This window comes from Erigeron canadensis, chromosome 5, assembly GCF_010389155.1.
Source record: "Erigeron canadensis isolate Cc75 chromosome 5, C_canadensis_v1, whole genome shotgun sequence".
Taxonomy (NCBI): domain Eukaryota; kingdom Viridiplantae; phylum Streptophyta; class Magnoliopsida; order Asterales; family Asteraceae; genus Erigeron; species Erigeron canadensis.
This window is the reverse complement of record NC_057765.1, coordinates 41,458,604-41,480,015: the sequence shown is the minus strand read 5'-3', so window position 1 is coordinate 41,480,015 and position 21,412 is coordinate 41,458,604. Positions and strand designations below refer to the sequence as shown.

The following is a 21,412-nucleotide window of genomic DNA, read 5'->3' as shown; positions in this document are numbered from 1 at the left end:
AAATCCAGCCAAAGTTTGAACTTTCTTTTAATGAGTAAAACTTCATGACTGCATGTCTACGTCACTTGAACCGTCATTATTGTCCTTTACTCCATTTATATGGGCTAAAATCAAACCAATTTCAATGTATTGGTCTTCATATCCATTCTATATGAGGACTTTCAAATCCTATGTATTGTATTTATTTAGGTATATATGACAGCCATATAAGCTAAAACATGTAAGATTTTAGTTAGTCGGATATATATAATATACAAGATTTGAAAATTCATACATACAATACAGAAAATTGAAGTTCGAGGCACATTATAACAATTTGTATAAAGTTTTTTCATTTTAAAATAACGAGGATGGTACCCGCGCAATGCTGTGACGATCCGGCGATAATGGTGGTGTGATGGCGGCGACGGATGGTGACAGTGGTGGCGACATCAATTGGTGTAGGTAAAGGTATTTAATTTAAAAAGGGTTAGTAGATATACTTTATAATATAATTGACTAATAGTGTAATTTAATACTAAGAGTTAGATGATTATTTTATTCATTAAGACTATTATGGTCAATTTGTATGTTTTTTTTGTAAACTTTCAACCTGAATTTATAACGTTTATATAATTAGTATAGAAATATAGATAATCCACTAGAATTGAAATGATCTAAGGAAACCATCCTATCTTCTTATTGGGCCTGAATCTGCAACTGGACTATCCTTTTTTTTTTTCCAGTTTATTGTTACTTTAAATCTCCGGAAAACAAATGAAAGTTTTAAATATGTTCAAAAATTAATATGGTACTTCAATTTTAGATGTTAGAGAACTATAATACTTGTTGGGAATGTTAAACAATTATTTGAATTACAAGTGTGGTTTTAAATTTAATTGAAAATACATAAAATATTTCTAGAAACATATTCTACGATTAGTTTAATAGAGTTATAAACATAGCTAAAGACCTCCTTTAACTTCTATATCGTGTGTAATTCACTTGATATTCTGTGGTATTCATATAGTTTTAGTGTATAGATTTTTCAAGAGAATAGGATTTCAGAGTTTGTTGTATTGATTTTTGAGTGCCTCCAAATTTGCTTCTTTCTTATAGAATGCTCATGTCGTATGCAGATATATCATATATGTATGATTTCTGATACACGTTGCACTCGTACTTCGATCCGAAGTTGTTTTGAGATAAATGTATGATTATTAAAGGCATGTTTTTAGACCTTAAGCTTAATCGAATGTTGAAGTTTTAAAAGTTACTCCCAATAAAAATTAATTAGGTGAATGTTTAATATCGAAAATTCAAAATCATAAGTAAGAATGTTTGGTAATATTAGAATTTGAATTACTGTACTTCTAATTATATGTTTGTACATGCATTAATCATTAATGTCCGTTCGCGTTCGTTTGTTTGTGTTTGTTCGTTTATATTCATGGACATTCGTCCATGAACACAAACGAATTGAACGAACATCAACAAGGCAATTTTCTTAATGAACGAACATTAACACAACTTTATGTTTGTTTATCTGTTTGAGTTAAATGAACGAATATAAGCAAGATATCGTTCGGTTCATTTACATTCCTAGTAGTGCTTGTGAATGAATTTATATAAGATTGTTCCGCCTAACGACTGCAGCTAAAGGTTAGATCATAAATACCTTTGTTAATTAACCTCAAGTTGGTGCTTGACCTCATAATACCTAATAATCTCACGTCGACCTTTGTTAACAACATGGCGTGGGAAAGCTCAGCCCGATTCACTGGCACCAAATTAAAATTACGTTATAGGGTCCTAGATATTGAAATTTCTTTTTAATGTATTGAAATTTAGTAACTTGACGTACAAAATTTTTAGAACGACTTGTCTACGTACGTTTATGCATCGCTTGTATTGAATTTAGTATTAGTTGAATATCATCGATTGGGCCTCTAAGGGTTGCGCGCGCTTGACCCGAAGTCCTCGTATAAACCAAATGGGTTTTATATAAAATTTGATTTCCGTGAAGATTATCGAGTGTCGACTGGTCCTGGAGGCTTGCGCATGACCCCGAAGTCTTCGTATAAACCAAATGGGTTCTTGTAGTTCGGTATTACCACCATATACAAATTTCACACCAGATTTCTTGTCTGTTATTGTTTCAAATTGTTATAGGTCAACTTCTTCCTAATCCTAATACAAATATAATACATATAGAGTTTCACATCATTGGTGGTTTCCCTGCGTGTTTATCTCATATAACCTGGACTAATTCTAAGTTGGTGTAGTTGGGAAAAAAAAATTACTCGTACTCGTTAAATATAAATAGCCAGTGATAATTAATTAACAATGGACGGTTAGAAAAATTATTATAAATCAAACTTCTTCTTCCTAAGAGACGATAAAATAATAACAGATCGTCAATTAAATATACATAGTTTCACATCATTTGTAGTTTCTTCGTGGTTTCCATTGTCTCTATTTAAACCAAAAACAATTAATTGAATGAAGTGTTCACAATGAATTAAGTTAAGAAAAACAAAAACTAGTAGCTAAAATGGAAATTAGTGGAGCTCGTGTGGAGCAGCAACCAAAGCCTCCTTCTGAATTCGATCGCAATGCCATTTTGGTGGTTGCAGGGCTTATTGCCACTGCCAGCTTTACGGCCATAATGGATCCTCCGGATGGTATTAAGGACAATTCTCATGCTGTTAAAATAATGTTCACTTGTGCAAACACGATAGCTTGGTCATCTTCAATGCAGATCATTTCAATATTTTTCATCTCGACTTTCCCATATAAAATAGAAATGTATCTATCTTACTTCTCCATGATGTTCGCCTTTGGGATGGGTGCGGGGGCATTAGCAAATATAGGACATGGTGTTCCCTACATAATATTTATATATGTTGTGTGTCTTCCTTCCGTGGGCTTGTCGCTGCTTATGTGGGGGATTTAAAGAGCCTAGCACATGAACGCATGTTGATCAAAGAACGATTGCCAATTCAGATATACAATATCGTTTGCCATCTTTCAGTTCCTTTCTCTTTTCATGAAATTAAACCACGGGTGTTGATGATGAAGTTGTGGAACTTTTGTATTTGAATAGTCTTATATCAACTAGCCTTTGAGCTTCTTTATAAACACTCCTCGATCGTATTCATGTAATCCTACACTAAGTATATTATAATAATCTTGTCATAAACGCAATATATTTTGTACTTTTTTCTTATCGCGCATTTCGGGTACCAACTTGAGCTCCCCAAACAACTAAAAGGGCTACTATAGAGTAAAATAGGTCATATAAATCCAGCCAAAGTTTGAACTTTCTTTTAATGAGTAAAACTTCATGACTGCATCACTTGAACCGTCATTATCGTTCTTTACTCCATTTAAGTGGGCTGAAATCAAACCAATTTCAATGTATTGGTCTTCATATCCATTGTATATGCAGGACTTCCAAATCTTACGCATTATATGTGGCTGCCTTGACACCTGTAAGATTTTGGTTAGTCGGATACTCGGATACATACAGTGTACAAGACTTAAAAGTTCATATATACAATACATAGAATTAAAGTTCGATACACGTTATAACAATTTGTACAAAGTGTTTACATTTTGAAATCATGATCCCAATATAATTGAAATGATAAAAGGAAACCAGCCCATATGCATATTGGGCCTGAATCTGCAACTGGACTATCCTTTTTTTTTTTTCAGTTTATTGTTACTTTAAACCCCTACTTTCAAAACCTCATACCAAACCCCCGCCCCTAGAAAATAAAAGATTCCTATGCAAGCAATCCACCCATATACTTATTCTTATTTTTATTTTACTCTTATTATTATTATTAGGGTTTTACAAGGGTTTCTAATTTTCCCCCATTTCCATATTATTCCATTACCAAAAATCCAAAATCAAATCAAACCTTTCTAAAATAAAATTAAAACTAAATTTCACCCAAAAATATTCTTATAATAAAAATATTAAGAATAATAAATATTTCCATCACACAAAATTCAATTCAATTTGAATTAATTGTGTGTGTATGTGTGAATGGAAGCACAGGTAGGACCACCGATGTCTACCCACGGCGTTGTTGACGATAAAACCGCCGTTAAGTTTTTACAACCACCGCCGTCGTCTCCACGTCATCAAAATCGACAGTCTGCCGATATCGGCGCCGTACCACAGCTAATTGCCGGAGGTGTTGCCGGTGCTTTTAGTAAAACATGTACGGCACCACTCGCTCGTCTCACTATTCTCTTCCAGGTATTTTCTATTTATTTAATTTTTTTATTTTTATTTCTGTATTTTTTCACTTCCTTTAAGAATTAATTATTGTTATTGTAACAATATACAATTATACATATATGCTTTTTTGTATAAATTTTGGGTTAGCTTAGTTTTTAAGCAATATTGGCTTATTTGGGTTCGGCTTATTAAAATTGGATTATTTTCTGGCTTAATTTATCATGACTTGAAACTGAAAGTTAATTCACAAATAAGATGGGCTTACTGAAGATAAGACGAAACCAAATCGGCTAAGGAAAACACCGCCCTATATTGTCTTTGAAGAACTGAATGGAAACGAGTTTATTGAAAAGAACTAGGCTGTACCGATCTGAATCACCTAAGTATGCATTAAGTGTATTTGCATAAAAAAAGTAGCATTGTCGGTAAAACCAGTTGCAAGCGTAGAACTTTTTAACGACATTGAATATAGGTAACTTATACTTATCGACTTATCATTAGTTTCAACATATACATGACATTACGACACCCACTAGTTGCTTAGGTGAATGATCTTGAAATCTTGAAGCTTTGAAACCTTCCATTTTGAGGTGGTCTATATTACCATGTAGTTTGATACTAGATACCTTCATTAATAAGAATGAAGAACAGGATCTTTAACTTACTCGAGGGCATTGTTTCATCTTACACATAACCTTAGCATTAAGAATGATGAGATCCAAACTGAACGGAAAATGGTTTTACAATAAATTAGTGAACATGCAAGTGTGCCTGAGTTGCCGTATTGTGAACTTTGTGATCAACTATGACGTAAAGATATTGTGTATCTTGCTTGGAACTTGCCCTATTTCTACCAAATGAAGGAAATTTGTTTGTGCCATTCATATAGATCGGATACACATGCTTATAAGTTACATCTGTTTATGCTGCTATCAGTCTTGTCATGCATACTCTAAGATGTTTCCTTGGTTTAGTTTGTACCATTTGTTTGGAATTCGCTACATAACCTTCAGTAAGATGTACTAGTGCCATTCTTAATTTGCTGGTTGAAAATATGTAGGTACAAGGTATGCATTCTGATGTGTCAATGTTGAGCAAGCCTTGTATATGGAATGAGGCACTGCGTATTGTTAATGAAGAGGGTTTTAGAGCCTTTTGGAAAGGAAATTTGGTTACTATTGCTCATCGCCTTCCTTACACAGCTGTTAACTTCCATGCCTACGAGCAGTACAAAAAAGTGGGTTATTTCTCCTCATTTATTAGTCTTTTTATTATATAATTTAGTGTTCTGCTCTGTATAGTGTTGCTCTCAAGGTAAGTTGTAGTATAGCCATTAACTTGTTTCTTTTGTCATTTGCAGTTGCTAAAGTCTATCCCAGGTATAGGGAATAATAGTGGCAATGCAGCTGCAGATGCTTGTGTGCACTTTGTAGGCGGTGGAATGTCAGGGATAACAGCTGCTACAGCCACATATCCTCTAGATCTTGTCAGGACACGTCTTTCAGCCCAGGTGTGAAAAGATTACAAAGTTTTCCGGTTATAGTTTTTTTCTACCTGTTTAAGGTTATTCACATCTATTGATGTTCTTTTCATCAGTGTTCTAGAAAGCATTAGGTGGGGCTAGGCATTTGATCAAGTGTTTAGCTCTTAGTCAGTTAGACAGGGATTAATGGATGATTAAGCAGATGCGATAAGCTACCTACCTATAGCGTCTGATATATAATAGCTTTTAATGTTAGAATTACAAAAAAAAAAAAAAAAAAACAAATTAGGCTCGCCAATAAACAATCGGTCAATTTTTGTGACAAGTTGCAACTAGTGAACATGCAAAAGATAGGGAGTATAATGTTTGTCATTCTTGAACTTGTTCATTAATTCCCGTCATATATGTGAGCAAAGAAACCTTTCAATAAAATACAGTTGGTTTTATCTTCTTGAACTTGATCACATGTGATTCAAATTTACTCAATTGCGCAATAGTCTCTTGATTTTTCGACCTCCATTTGAAATCGGAATTCACATGACAAAATCATAACTTCAAGATCATATCTGAACTCGGGAGATGAGATCGGAGCATGGAATTTGGAAGATGGATCCGGTTGTAGCACGTAAGTTCTCCTTGCCTGAGCTAAACCGGTTAAATTTCCAATTTTTGTGCTCCTCTGACTGCCTACGCCACGCTTAATCCAGTTTTTGAACACTGTTTTTGTTTAGTATTGTTTATATCTGCTCTTGGATACTGTGTACTTAATTGACCTTTATTTAGAGTGTATGGTTGAATTACATATCACTGTATATCTGTATGGACTACAGTCTTACCTTTTCTCTATTTTGCTGCAGAGAAGCAGAATATATTATAATGGAATCTCGCATGCATTCCGTACAATTTGCAGAGATGAGGGATTTTTTGGCTTGTACAAGGGACTTGGAGCAACTTTATTGGTAATTTTCTTGCTTGTATATCTTCTGTTACACATTATGTTAGATGCAGCAATTTCAATCCATTTGTCTAGGAATGCATTGATTCAGGGTCTGTTTATCTTTATTGGTTCAAGAAGCCAAAAAAGGTATATCTGAATAAGAAATCGGTCAAAGAAATAATCGGGTAAACCCAACCAGTTTGGCATGCACCGAAAATTGCTTTGTCATCTACTTTTGTTACCACCTCTAGATTTACATGCGCTTAGCTGTATACTGTAATCCGTGCAGGGTGTTGGACCGAGTATTGCTATCAGCTTTTCTGTTTATGAAAGCTTGAGGTCGCAGTGGACATCTCATAGGTAGACACTTTGCTCTTATCAACTAAGAATTTTTATTGCAATATCTTTGCAACTCAATGCTAATACTAGAAGTTATAGGCCGGATGATTCCAGTGTATTGGTCAGTCTTGGTTGTGGCAGTCTCTCTGGCATTGCTTCTTCAACAGGTGAGTTTGTCTAATAAATAACGGGTATGGGGTTTCTTCATAAATATGAATTAGTTGACTTCTTGTTTGATGATTTTTCCAATATTTACTTTATACCCTATTTTTGCAGCAACTTTTCCAATAGATCTTGTAAGGAGGAGGAAGCAGTTGGATGGAGTGGGTGGCCGGCCCCGTGTTTACAATACTGGGTTCCTTGGAACACTTGGGCAGATCATGCGGAACGAAGGCTTACGTGGTCTTTATAGAGGGATTCTTCCAGAGTATTACAAAGTTGTCCCTGGTGTAGGAATCGTATTCATGACATATGAGACACTCAAGAAGCTTCTATCTGATACGTCTTTATAGGTTTATTCCAATTCTAGCTATTTAGTACCGGTTTTCATAAAAACCTGATATGGAAAGAGACTTGTGTTTTTGGTAGGTTACACAAGCAGGCTATGTTGTCATTGATGCCCAGAGTTAAATTTTTCCTGACTTCCTGTACAGGTTGTAGATCTAGATATGCCTTGTCCCAATTTCAGAGTATCCTTAGGTTAGATGTAGAATTTCCAAAACCTTTTATATATTGTGTTTATTCTCTCTTTCTTCTATTTGAAGCGAAGATTTGCAAAAGATAGAAAATTAATCACTATATGGAATTAGAAATGACAAACTTCCATTTTTAAATTTCACTCGAGGAATACTTACCTTTTGATACGATATGCTATAATTTTTTGTTTATTATTCGTTATTAGTTATTGTTTGCAAAAGAATCTCCATCAGTTTTGTCTATTGAATAAATTTCGCCTGCCAGTACCAGTTTACTGTAGTGGAAGCTTATAAGCTTCTTGTAAGGTGTTTCCTGCATTGCAAGTTCGTTCTAGTCGAGTAGTCGTATCTATACAATGGGAAGTTTGACCATTCAACAATCAGAGGTGAGTGTCTTGGAACAGATCTATTCAGGCCTTCAGGGATATCTTTAATATGTAGAAATATAAGTGTCCATTTTAGGGGAAATTTCCGATGAGTTGGTGGATGAGCTAGTTTCATAGTCTTGCATAAATTAATAAACAAGTTTTAGTTTATAGCATGACAAATACTGTTGATCAGGATTCGACTTCATTAGTATTACTTACTGTATGTAATTGTTTTAGATTGTTCTGAAATGATGTTAGTAAGAATTGGAACATGACATAAAATATATAACGACTAGCATTTCCCAACTCGTGTTGCTACAATAGATTACGCATGAGTACCCAACCAATGTGGTGTTTAATGTAGAAACCATAACTTGCCCCGCGTTCATCTGTAGGTAATCTACACCCTTTGGACAGTCTCTTACAGAATTCTGGTCATTCATGAAGCGTCTTTCGAATAAATATCATGGTGACACTCTTCTTTCGGATGCATAACAAAGTTGTGTAACATTCGTGAAGCATGGATGCGAGCAATGCATGGATGGGTCATCAGTCTGGCAAGAAGTAATTATGGTTTGCGACGTTGTATATGGTTTTTGTTTGTTAAAGATCATCCACCTTAGATTACAAACAATCAATTCTAAAGACTAATATAGAAACTTATCGACAATCAAACTGCATATATCATGTCTGTTTCTTAGCCACGGCGCAATTTTGAGCATGAATTCATATAAAAGATACGTAAGTGTTGCACAAATAAAAAGTCATTTTATAAACTCAGATGTAATAATTTCAAATGATAATACAGGTTCTCTTTCATAATTGTCGTAAAGGAAATGTAATTTACTTCACATGACAATATGACATGTTACAAACCATATAACATATGACAAATCATCGTATCTGGAAGAGATTGGAAGAAAAAAATTTGAGTGGATTATATGTATCATGTTATAAACCTTTTTTTTTTTTGCTTTTCCTTTTTTTTTTTTTTTTTTTTTAAAGATATGGATCATTCGCTCGCAATAGGGATTACTTTACGTTGTTTTAACTGGGTCCGCGTTGGAGAGCCTCTCACCCTCAATCACTAGTAGAAGGAGAAACCCCAACTAAACCGTCCGAAGACACGACAATTAATTGGGATAAAGCGTTAAACCTATTTCACTTGAGGGCTTTATTTGTGAAACTCCTTAATATATGTCTCAAATTTGAGACCTCAAGCATGTAAAACGGATGCTTATTGAGCTATTAAATTGATTTGCTAAGGTTGATTTATAATGTTTATTGAATGTATTTTAAGGATAAGAGCCGGCACATGTTAAAATAATGCTAGAAATCTAGAATAAAATAAAAATGAGACAACTGACATGTCATGGAATTAAAATTTAACTTTTCCGTATCTTTAAATATACAATGGACGTTTTGTTTGGTACAACAAAAAGTGTCCATAGTCCAAATGTTGGCATAATAGACAAACTGGTTTAGATTTTTCTATTTTCCAATTGCTGTATAATAGAAAAGATACTTGACAGTAACATATCAATAGGGGTGAGCAAAAACCAAACCGGAAAACCAAAAAAAAAAAAAACCGATAAAACCGAAACCAAAAAACCAATAACCGAACCCAACGGATTAGTTTAGTTTTGGTTTTTCAAAAACCGAACGAATCGGTTCGGATTTTGGTTTTATATGTAAAAACCGATAGTCAAAACCAAACCGAACCGAATCAAGATATATCTTAATTTATTTTATATTTATATCATCTTATATTATATCTATTACTAGTGTTCGTAAATTTTGCTTAACCATAAATGTAATGTGTCTATGAATTAATAAATATAGTGTTTATGTATATAAAAATTTGACTAATGTACTGAATATTAAAATGTAAAGGAATAATGTTCAAAGAACCAAACTTTCCATAGATGTTGTATTAAAAAAACTCACATTTCAGATTAAGAATCGTTGGCACCTTCAATGTCCAATTACAACAGTATTTGTAATTATAGTGTATGTACAGAATACACAACTATTTGTATTCATATATAGATGAAAATATGTATTTAGATATACAATAATAGAAACGTACATATGCATATTGATGTAAACAAATATATCTACATATGTATATTGATATAAACACATTAGAAACCGAAAACCGACTCAAACCGAACCAATAAACCGACAAACCGAACCGAATGAAAACCGAATCTAACGGTTTCTAGTTTTCAAAAACCGAAAACATCGGTTCGGGTTTTGGTCTTAGGCTAAAAACGACCCAATCTCACCCCTACATGTCAATATGATATTATAAATGTGTAATATATTTACAGCTTATGCAAGCTGATATACATGACTCTGTGCTAGTATGGATGGAAAAGAGATACGAGTATTTCCATCGAAAAGTTTATACTGAAGAGATATGTATGTCACATAAAAACAGGTCCTTGACTACAAGTCTACAAACTAGTGAAACTACAATTCCCTATTTTATACTTCAAGTAACTAAGAAGACTTTTAGCACTAGGTGGCCAAACAAAAGAAGTTTTCAACACGAAATTTCCCCACCAGAAAAGAAAAGTTGCACATTTTCTTCTTTTTGCCCCCAATTTATGTTGTTCCCTACACTAAGCAAACCCAATATAAAAACAAAATGAAATATTATTCTTTTTTTCTCTACAATTATAACATAACCACTTGTACTCCATATTTCTTGACTCGGTTCCCCTATTAGAAAGCAGTTAAATAACTCTTCAAAAATGACAGCAGACTTTTGAACAAACTTCTACTCCTTATTAAAAGTATCCAACAAGTTAATCTTTTTCTATACCCATTTCACCTCTAATTTTTTCCCCTCAAGTTTCTTGAATTCAATTCAATCATTTCAAATGGAATCTTGCAAATTCTTGATTCTCATTTTCTTGATCTTTACATTCTTTCAAGTTCTTGAAAGCAAACCCATTTCTCAAATATGCAACCATGATAAACCCCATATTCATTTTCCTTTCAAAGTCAACTCATTTTGCAAAAACAATCACACCATGATAAGTTTTCGCGATTTCGGTGATTTGGGTGTGAAGTCCATCTCATATGATCACGGAAAACTTACTCTGTACGACCCGAAAGATTGTGTCTTTGAAGTGTTCTTGAATCTTGATCTTTCTTCCACACCTTTTCGGTATTACCATGTTGTTGAAAACTATACGTATTTGAATTGTTCGGGTAGTCTTTCGGGTTCTTTAGAACAAGTGCCTTGTTTAAGTGGTGCTAAACATCATGTTTATGTTGAAAAGTCACCTTTAGATGTTCCAAGTGGTTGTGAGGTTATGAAAACCGTCTCGATTCCATTTGCGTATAGTTCTTACGTCTCTGATGATAGTTTCGGTCTAGATTTGACGTGGGAGTCGGATAGTTTTAAAGATTTTGCAGAAGATAAAAGAGGGTGGTTTGGTTTACAATCTCTTGGAGAAGGTAATGTCTAAGGAAATTAACCAAAGACTTTTGCTTTTACTTTTGAAGTCAAAGTCAACATTTTTGTTTTCAATATTTTCATGATTTAAATTTCTGCTTTATTTATCATGATATAACTTTTAGATAATTCAAGATTGTGAATTTTGAAGTTGATAACTTGATATAGTGTTTGTTTGACTTTAAAAGTCAAACCTCCTCTTTTGGGCAAACGAGATGGTTAATAATGCTGATTGTATATTCAAGTCACTATCCAAATATTTAGGTATTCTGGACTGAATTTGACTCTGATTATTATTTTATTTTAATTTCGCAGGGTTAAGTATCGCGATTTTGGTCATAATTTTGGTGGTTGTCACATTAGCAAGTGTAAAGGCATATTATTTGAAGAAATCACATCCTCAGGAACATGATTGGGAGAGATTACTTGGAGACCTTGAAAATTTGTGATCGTCTTTTCAACGTCGTAACGAGTCTGGATGGGTTCCTTGTTGTGTGACAGAAGTAGACAATGAGCACAACCAATTTAGTAACTTGATAGTATAGACAAAATTGTATATAGTGCTATTATTCCTTTCTCGGAGTAGATAGATACAAAAAGAGACTATGGTCTTAGAGATTTTACACAGATGTTACACCTTTGTAACAGAAATTATCACAAGTTGTAGTAAAAAAGATGGGGGGTATTCATAGTATTTGTAGTCTTGAAATATTTAAATTTTGCAGCATGGATTTTAACACGTGATGTGATTGTTAGATATTTGGAATCTAAGGAATTGTTGTGAAGCTTGCGAACTTGTTAATTGAATACAAATCATAGAAAAACCTAAAAGTGCGAACTTATTATTACTACACTAACCTTTTTCTTTTCTTAGTATCTTTTGCTTTTTCTTTCTTCTTTCCCAATAAAGAGTTATAAACTTATAATCATAGTCATGAACTTCATTCTAGTTCTAGATGAAAAAAAAAAAAAAAAATCATTTCAACTCTTATATTATTTGTCAACTAGTATTTATTATTATCATAATATATCTCTTCGTTTCATTCTACTATGTACTAGAACATAAATTGTTGAAAGGATATAAATCAAATGGGTGGGAAATTAGAGAGTTAAGTAAAGAAATAATCTTCATACTCCACTCCTAAAAAGTTTTGTCTTGTCAATATCACAATCGCAAGCTCTTTTTGTATTACTTAGCTCACAAGGCTAACTTTCTCCCTTTCAATCTTTGTATATGTTTTAAAGTTAGTCATACTCTACAAGTACAAACTATTACTGCTCATAAAGTGAATTACACATCTTTGAATTACAGTTAACAAGTGAATCCATGAGTATAGGCTTCGCCATTCAAATCAGGTACCGAGATAATAAGAGAACGTCAAGAGCTATGAGAACGTGTGTTATATATAAGATGGTGTGGTGGGTAGCCACGGTACATATATGACCATTTCATCAAATTGTGTAGCTAACTCAAAGGCTTCAATTAATTTACCTCTGGAATTTTCAGTTAGCAAGTTAAACTTAGAGAAAAAATGATATTATATTTTTCTAACAATAACTCTTTTTAACCATTATCAAGTGGTCCAAAGACAGAGTGTCTTGTTTGTTCACATAAGGTCTCAAAAACTTAAATCATCTCCTAGACAAACAATTTGGTCCATTTGGTTTGGCGAAGGCCTGATTACTATTGGGCTGGGCCTTTACACAAAAATACATGCCAAGCAGCCAAACTAGTACCTTTTCTAGTTTTCTTTCGCTCATAGTCCATATTATTCAGCCATTGGAAAATCAATATACTTTATCTTTAGGTCTTCTTTTCTTTAACATTTTTTGTTTATAAATAGAGATAATTTTTTACTTATAGAACCGGTAAAATCACGACAAGTCGGCCATTTTATATGGCAGTTGTTTGTGACATAACGATTTATATGGGCTCTATAAGTGGGAAAACCATGTATTAGAAGATTGTTGATCTATAAATAACGAAGACTGATTGTGTAAGCCAATTGTGTATTTTGACTTTCTCATAAAACTACTCGATCGTATATTCAATGATATATGCATCTGTCAAAGAAAGTTTTCATTCCAGAAAAACTTCAACAAAAAGTCAAAAAGTAAACGATAGTTCCGGTGTGTAACAAACTATTAGGTTTTGCTATTCAGAAAGGGTGGCGCGTAGCTTGTTGCACACTTACATGCTATTATGATGTAAGATTGGTATTTGGCTCTCTTTCTCTCTGCCCTCTCTCCTCTCCAACGGCTCATTCTCTCTAAGATCCAAATCTAGATCCGATTGAGGCTGTGATTGTGATTAAGAGGTTGAGATTGAGAGTTTGAGATCGAGAGGATTCCGGTTAAGCTTCCACTCCGGTGGATCTAACCCTATTTTTCACCTCGGGCCGGAGGTCCCTTCCACTTCGGTGGATCCGGAAGCAGCCTCTCTACCATTGTATAGGGGTAAGGTCTGTCTACATCATACCTCCCCCATAGCCCGGCTTTGTCGGGATTGGGTACTTGTTGTTGTTGTTGTATTGGTATTTGGAATAAAAATCTATAAAATAAAAATAAAATATAATAATAAAATATATATATATAATGACTAACCATAACCATAAGATGTTTACTGCTTTTAATCTCGAACGGGATATAAAAAATCTATATTTTTCATACATGGTACTATACTATAGTCCTAAAAGATGTCTTTGACAAGACCTATTTTTAACAGTTGCGATAATGTTTTTTGTTTTCAAAATGGGTTCTAGCTTTTAAGCTTTAGTTATACTATATTACATTAAATTATTATATTTTTGTTTCAGCTTATTTATCAAGGTATAGCAACTTAGCAAGGGATGTATGAGTCATAATTGTAAATCTCATTCCACCTAGGCACCTATCACCAAAATCCATAAACCAAATATTACCTAAATCAACTTCTTTTAATGAGTTCAGAATATGACTTATCTGTGCGTCTTTGGTCCTCTTTTAGTATAAAATTTAAACATATGAACCGAACACAATTGTTAAAGGTTAAAGTAACTTCTTGTTTCCAAACCTATAAACCAGTACCTGTTACTTTGTATTACGTAGACTTCTATCTATCGCTAATATCAAAAAACTTAAAGGTATGCCAAAATATTTACCTCGGCGGTAGTTATTTTAAATGAAAATTATTCTTTTTCTATAAAACAAGCAATCATATTAGGATATCATACGTATGTTGGGTATAATCACGTTGAAAAATCAGGGGGCATTTTTGATACATATATATAAATTTAAGAGTCAAAACGTAAAATTAAGGGGCATTTTTGTGTGTGTAGTACCTAAGGTTGGGTACAGTTGTACCCATCATTTTCCCATTATCATGCTATATGACATAATTTTATCTACTATAACTATGTATTAAATACTTGTATTGTCTACAACTAATTTTATCTCTTGGTTTAACTAATTAGAAGTGATATTCGTACCACACAATTTGATAAATCTACTATAACTATGTATTAAATATTTGTATAATATATTATGAGACCGTGTGCATAATAAAAATAAGAAAATAAATCATCATAAAAAATAGTTTAACAATATTCCTAATAAACTTAAATATAACATGTGTTATCTACTCATTCTCTCTTTTAATTCTATCCATTGATTTATACACATGTTATCAAATTATTATGTGGATAATTATGCTATTTTTTTTATAAGAGTCTATCATTTCCCATAGAAAGAATAACATCTTGTCGAAACTTATTGCTAATCAAAACGGCATCATTTTTATTTTATTTTCACACTTTAAAATTTATTATCAATAGTTGAAATTCTTGTTAAAAGAAAAACATTAATGAAAAACTCAAAATACAGAGCCTGAAGAGTAAACCGCTATAACTTCATAGCTAATACTGTACAACCAAAACCCAACACATCATAGGCTTCAAAATCTTCTTGGAGATTTCCGAATCTCGTTTTTGACTAAAAGAATCCACTATTCAATGTGATAACCTTACAAATATTTAATTGTTTCTACATTGACTCGTTAAATGTAATATACAAAAATACCATTCATTATTAGTTTAGGCGCCTGGTAATCCGACCAGTTTTTTAGTAAAATGACCACACTTTTTGCAGCGAGGGTCGCTGCAAAAAGTCCATCGTACGTAACCGTACACTGTGTACTTGATGGTCCACAGTGAACTTTTGTTTTATCCACTTATTGCAGCGACCCTCGCTGCAAAAAGTGAATAAAACAAAAGTCCACTGTGAACCATCAAGTCCACAGTGTACGAGCAGTTCTATATATATAAACTCGTAGCGTCTTTCGTAGCGTCATTTTCGTTCTATATTTCTTCTATCTATCTTTCGTTCTATATTTCTTCTATCTATTATTGTTACTATAGTTTCTTCTATATATATATGTTTCTTCCATAGTTCTATAGTTATAGTTCTATATTTCTTCTATATTGTTTTCATTTATATATATAGATATAGATATATAGATATACACTAGATTTTCAATATGTGGCAGACTCTATACTATAAATTGTAGATCTTTAGTATTATTATAATTTATCATTATTTCACATGGATTTTGAAAGTATATGGGGCAAAATGGGTGCGGAAGGTTTTGAGCTTCACTTAGAAGAACCTGATAAAGAATTTGTGATACCAGAGGCGGCCCCTCATTTTGACTACGACGCTAGGGTTTTCCCCACCGATCAGGTATCCTTGTTAACTTAAAAAAAAACTAATTTAGGCAAATATCATTATTAGTTTATATTTTAGTAGTATTTAATTTGTGTTTTGTTGTTAAATTTATTGCATATTTAAAATGTTAAATATTTATTAGTATACAAATTAATGATAATTTTAATAAAAAAAAACTAATTTAGGCAAATATCATTAAAATATTTATATTTTAGTACTATTAAATTTGTGTTTCGTTGTTAAATTTATTGCATATTTAAAATGTTAGATATTTATAAACAAATTAATGATAATTTAAAAATAAAAACTAATTTAGGTGTTCGATTCACACGAAGAATTGTTCAACTGGGCCAAAAGTACAGGATTGCAGCTTGGTTATGTGTTAATCAAACGACGAACAAATTCCAACTTAGCTGGTGTAAAAAATAAAGAGACGATAGTCTGTAATCTTTCTGGGAAAATGGATGATAGGATAGGCGGGCTCGTTAAAAAGACACTTAAATGTCAGTGCCCCTTTAGATTAATCGGTCGTTTGACTGATGATGGTTGGAGGGTAACCGTTGTAGACGACACACATAATCACTATCCAGCTGAGAATCTGGAGGGTTACGCGTACGCAAGAAGGTTGACTGAAGATGAGAGATCATTTCTGGAAGATGAATATCATCGCGGTACTACGCCCCGTAAGATGTTAAAGCTATTGAAAGAAAATTTTCCAAGAAACTTGACCCGCAGTGATGACATTTACAATTTCCAAAAAGCTATGCAGAAGAAGGCGACCGAAAAACATGAGAACACAACAATGCAGGTATATTATATCAAATTTACATATCTTTTTATTTATTTACTATGATAGAGTATCTGAAACGACATATGTACGCCATATTGTTCAAACGAAACAGGTTATGTTCAGTTTGCTTAAGGAGCATAATTACTTGTATTATCATACAACAAACAGTGTATCTGGTCGGTTGGAGAATCTGTTTTTTATACATCCGACATCATTTAAGTTGTGGCGTGCATTTCCTTATGTTATCCAAATAGACGCCACGTACAAAACTAATTTGTACAACATGCTGTTGGTCGAGATCGTTGGTGTCACTCCAACAAACAGGAGCTTTAGCATATCATATGCGTTTATCATAAGTGAACAAGAGTATAATTATAGATGGGTGTTGGAGTGTTTGAAGTCGACGTTAGGTGCAGGGTTTGCTGTGCGCGTGGTACTCACGGACAGGGATCTGGCGCTAATGAAAGCATGCAAAACCGTTATGCCTGAAGCATACCATTTACTGTGTAGAGTGCACATATAGAGGAACATAGACAAATTTAGCATGCCATCGTTAAAAGGGGAAGGGAAATGAGGGCCTTTTTACGGATGGTGGAAAAAACTTTACGAGTCCCGCACACTAGAAGAGTACACCAACAATTTATCAGATTTAAAAGAGAAGATGGGTCCCCGTTTAGACAGTAAGTGAAGTGCTTTTGAAGTTTTTCATTTTTTAATTTTTGGTAAATCACATATACCCACACAAGCTAATCAAATGTTAAATTGACAGAGGTTTACAAGTACCTGCAGAAGGAGTGGCTTTTCCCGTACAAGGAAAAGTTTGTGTCCTTTTGGGTCGATCAACACCTCAACTACCGTAACTACACTACCAACAGAGTTGAGGCTGAGCATTCGCTCCTCAAGTCCGAGTTGCAGGGGAGATGTACATTTCAAAGAATAGTTCAATGTGTTAATGATATCCTCCTCGGACAAGATACAAAAATCAAGGGCCAACTGGAGGAAAGCAGGATTTATAGAGCTGGTAAACACAACTACCCATGTTTGAAAGACCTGCTTTGTGTTGTATCTGTGACAGCTCTTGATATAATGGTCGATGAAATTAAACGATTAAAAATGAGATTGGAAAAGACTTGAGAAAGTGCGGGTGTAAGGTGTGGATTAGTTGTGGCCTTCCATGTGCCTGCCGTCTAGCTGCGTACATGCATTGCAGTAAGTTTATTGAAATATAGGTAATTCATGTTTTTTTTTTGGTAAATGCACAAATGACTTTTGGAGAAAGCTATTTTTCGTCAAAAATGTGACAAACGTGTTGAGGTGCATAACATAAATGACTTTTGGAGAAAGCTAGACCTGACACCGTCGACATGCCTACCGGACAACGATCATCGAAAAGACTCTGACGATGACGAAGTTGTCGACGAATTAGTAGAGGATGTTAAAGTCCAGTTTAAGGATCAACCGAAGTCAAATCGCAAAAACTGGATTTCTAAATTAAAAGACATCGTCTATCCGGGGAGAACAAAAATCAAGAACCCTTCTGTTATTAAAAATAAATGTGGAAGACCAATCGGGTCAAAGAAAAATATACCTCAAGTATGTCGGATCATAATTCGAACTACATTTAATTAATTGATTTTTTTTTTTTTGTAATTGCCCCCTATTTGTTAGTATACTTCTAAGTGTAATTAATTTTTTAATTTTTCTTTTTTTGCAGGCGCCCGAACATAACAGACCAGCGACAAACACAGCACCCTCCGGTCTTCAAAAATCCAAGTCAGTTCAATTTTCCCGACCGATTTTTCAGGATACCTAGTCCGTGGGGGAGTTCTCCGATCAATTTTCGCAGCCGTCATGTGCATTTGGAGAAGGCCAGTATGCGAGACACAGTGAATACGTGAGCACACAATCACGTTTTTTCGAAGAAACAGAAAGTCAACCACAATCACCTCAAAGTCGGAGACAGAGTGATCATGTGGGAACCAGTTCTTTTTTCGCAGAAACACAATCACGTTTCTTCAATGAAACTGAAAGCCAACCACAATCACCTCAAAGTGGGAGGCACAATGATCATGTGGGAACCAGTTCAAATTGGGCTCAAAGCCAACCCGAATGGGGTCAAATTGGGAGACAAAGTAATTACGTGGGCCTATTAATGAACGTGCCAGACAATGTAGACGAACCATATAACAAAGTATTATGGGGTCAAAGTGGTAGGCAGAGTGGGTATGTGGGTTACGAGTTTAACATCCCGGGAAATACAGATTCCTTTGGTGAACCTTATAACAAACTATACTGGGGACAAAGTGGCAGACATAGTTCGTATGTGGGTAGCGATTCACGTTTCGCAGACACACAAAGTTATTTCGGAGACCATAATAACCAAACGCAAGAAGAAACATATAGCTTTGTTGATCAATTATTCTCGACACCCATTACACAGAATACACAAAATCCACAGAACAACCCTGAACCGTTTACACACAACTTTTTCCAGAGTGAGTCAACATCGTTTGACATGAGTCATTACTTAGGCCAGCTCCCTAAGTTCTTTCAAAGATACGTTGTCAATATAAAAAATGTACAGTCTGATGGTAACTGTGGATTTCGGGCACTGGCTGTTGCTTTGGGTGAAAACGAGCAAAAATTCGAGTGGATTCGCAAACTAATGCTAGAGGAGTATGAGTCCAGGCGCGGATACTATGAGGGTGCATTCGCTGGTGACGCTAAACACATACACACTTTGCTATCAATGTCTTATCCAAATGGTCGCCCACAAGATTACTGGATGATGAATCCATATTGCGCTATGCTTCTGTCTAATGCGTTGGGTGTAATAATTATCTGTTTAAGTCTAGAGGAGAACATCACATGTTTTCCTTTTTGGAAGGGGCCAGGCGAGCTATACATAGACGACCCGATATACATTGCCCTGGTATCGGGGTCGACACATTTTGTTACGGTTTTTTTAGATAAGGACTGCCCAATGCCTTACACCTCAGCTTGGGGACATGATAAACCTGCATCGCAGGCCTGGGTAAGACATCCGAAGTATAGAGACCGTTTGGCTGAGTACCACAGACACATTCAAGCTAATAAGGCACCTACGGGATATGAGATCCTTGAATAGTTTATTTATATCGTATAATTATTTGTTTGTAATTCTTTAACGTATGTAATAATAGTTATTATAAGTACTAGATATAGTTGATGTATTTTTTTACTTATATTTGTTATGATGATTACTAATAATAGTTGACGTAATCTATAGCTATCTTTGATGTTTTTGTTATTATTTATTTATATAGATTAGGCATATTTTTTTTACGTTTTTTTGGTTATTATGAGCATCATCATCAACACATCCGAAAAGATAAACACATATACACCACAAACATAATTCATACGATACAAAATATATTGTTTATAACCAGAAAATACTAATGATGAGCATCATCGCTCTCATCATCATCATCATCATCATCATCATCATCATCATCATCCAAATTCACATGATACGATCCGGCTGAGAATTGAGGGGCTGTGGGGAACTGCTGGGACGGCTGAGGAGGAAAAGGAGCCTGTGCATAACTAGAATAGTTAAATAATCCTCAAATAAGGAGGAATTATGGCTAGTCTGAGGTGGGTCATTGTTCAAGTCGAATGATGCACGTGGTTGTCCCTCTGTAAGATGCGTATAGTCATATGCCTGGGTACCCATCTGCCTGATGACCCGCCCTATGCCTCGACGATGCCCCGCCCGGGGTCCCCGCACCTCCATGACAATGTCAGGATCTGGTGTTGGAACGGGGTCCTGTTCAGCCTTCTCCTTCTTCTTTTTGAGCTGAGACTGTAAAAAACGTTACATTATACATAAGGTTGATTAATTAACATTTAATACTAAAAAATATAAAATCCTAAAGAGAGACACTTACATGTATTTCTTCAGCCATCGGGTGTTCTCATTTTTTATCCTTCTTCTTCTTGTGCTTAATCTCGAACAAATCCACCAAGTCCACGTCCTGGTTTTTTTCAACCTGTAAACACATCAATTTATCATAAGACATATACATTCTTTAACTTATACTTTTAAACACAAGTATTTATATTTAATACATATATATCATAAGAAATATACATTCTTTAACTTATAGTTTTAAACACAAGTATATGTATTTAATACATATATATCATAAGAAATATACATTATTTAACTTATACTTTTAAACACAAGTATATATATTTAATACATATATAATTCATAACTAACCTTCTCCTGGTGGACGTACTGAGAGTAAGACTTACGATCATGGGTCCCTGCAAGAACTTGCTTGCCATTGTTCGTGTTGTTTGTCTCCGACTTCTTGACCCGGCCCTCCCTCTGGTAATACCCCAACAA

At 34.3% G+C, this 21,412-nt stretch overlaps 2 protein-coding genes across 3 annotated transcripts; both read left to right on the top strand.

Moving 5' to 3' along the window:
- The first annotated feature begins 3,826 nt into the window (after nt 1-3,826).
- On the top strand, nt 3,827-8,843 carry LOC122600157 (mitochondrial substrate carrier family protein B-like). Of its 2 annotated transcripts, XM_043772826.1 has the most exons (8): nt 3,827-4,252; nt 5,295-5,471; nt 5,595-5,744; nt 6,575-6,676; nt 6,944-7,014; nt 7,093-7,160; nt 7,270-7,505; nt 8,452-8,843. In XM_043772826.1, exons 1-7 carry the CDS (start codon nt 4,037-4,039, stop codon nt 7,503-7,505), a joined length of 1,020 nt encoding a protein of 339 aa, XP_043628761.1. In that variant the 5' UTR covers nt 3,827-4,036; the 3' UTR covers nt 8,452-8,843. The 2 variants fall into 2 exon arrangements, with proteins under 2 accessions (XP_043628761.1, XP_043628760.1); XM_043772825.1 differs by lacking the exon at nt 8,452-8,843 and having other exon boundaries at nt 3,828-4,252; nt 7,270-7,840.
- A 2,073-nt stretch (nt 8,844-10,916) lies between these two features.
- On the top strand, nt 10,917-12,314 carry LOC122602218 (putative RING-H2 finger protein ATL21A). Its single transcript, XM_043774930.1, has 2 exons — nt 10,917-11,527; nt 11,841-12,314. The coding sequence occupies exons 1-2, from the start codon at nt 10,945-10,947 to the stop codon at nt 11,972-11,974; spliced, it is 717 nt and encodes a 238-aa protein (XP_043630865.1). The 5' UTR covers nt 10,917-10,944; the 3' UTR covers nt 11,975-12,314.
- The last annotated feature ends 9,098 nt before the right edge of the window (nt 12,315-21,412 follow it).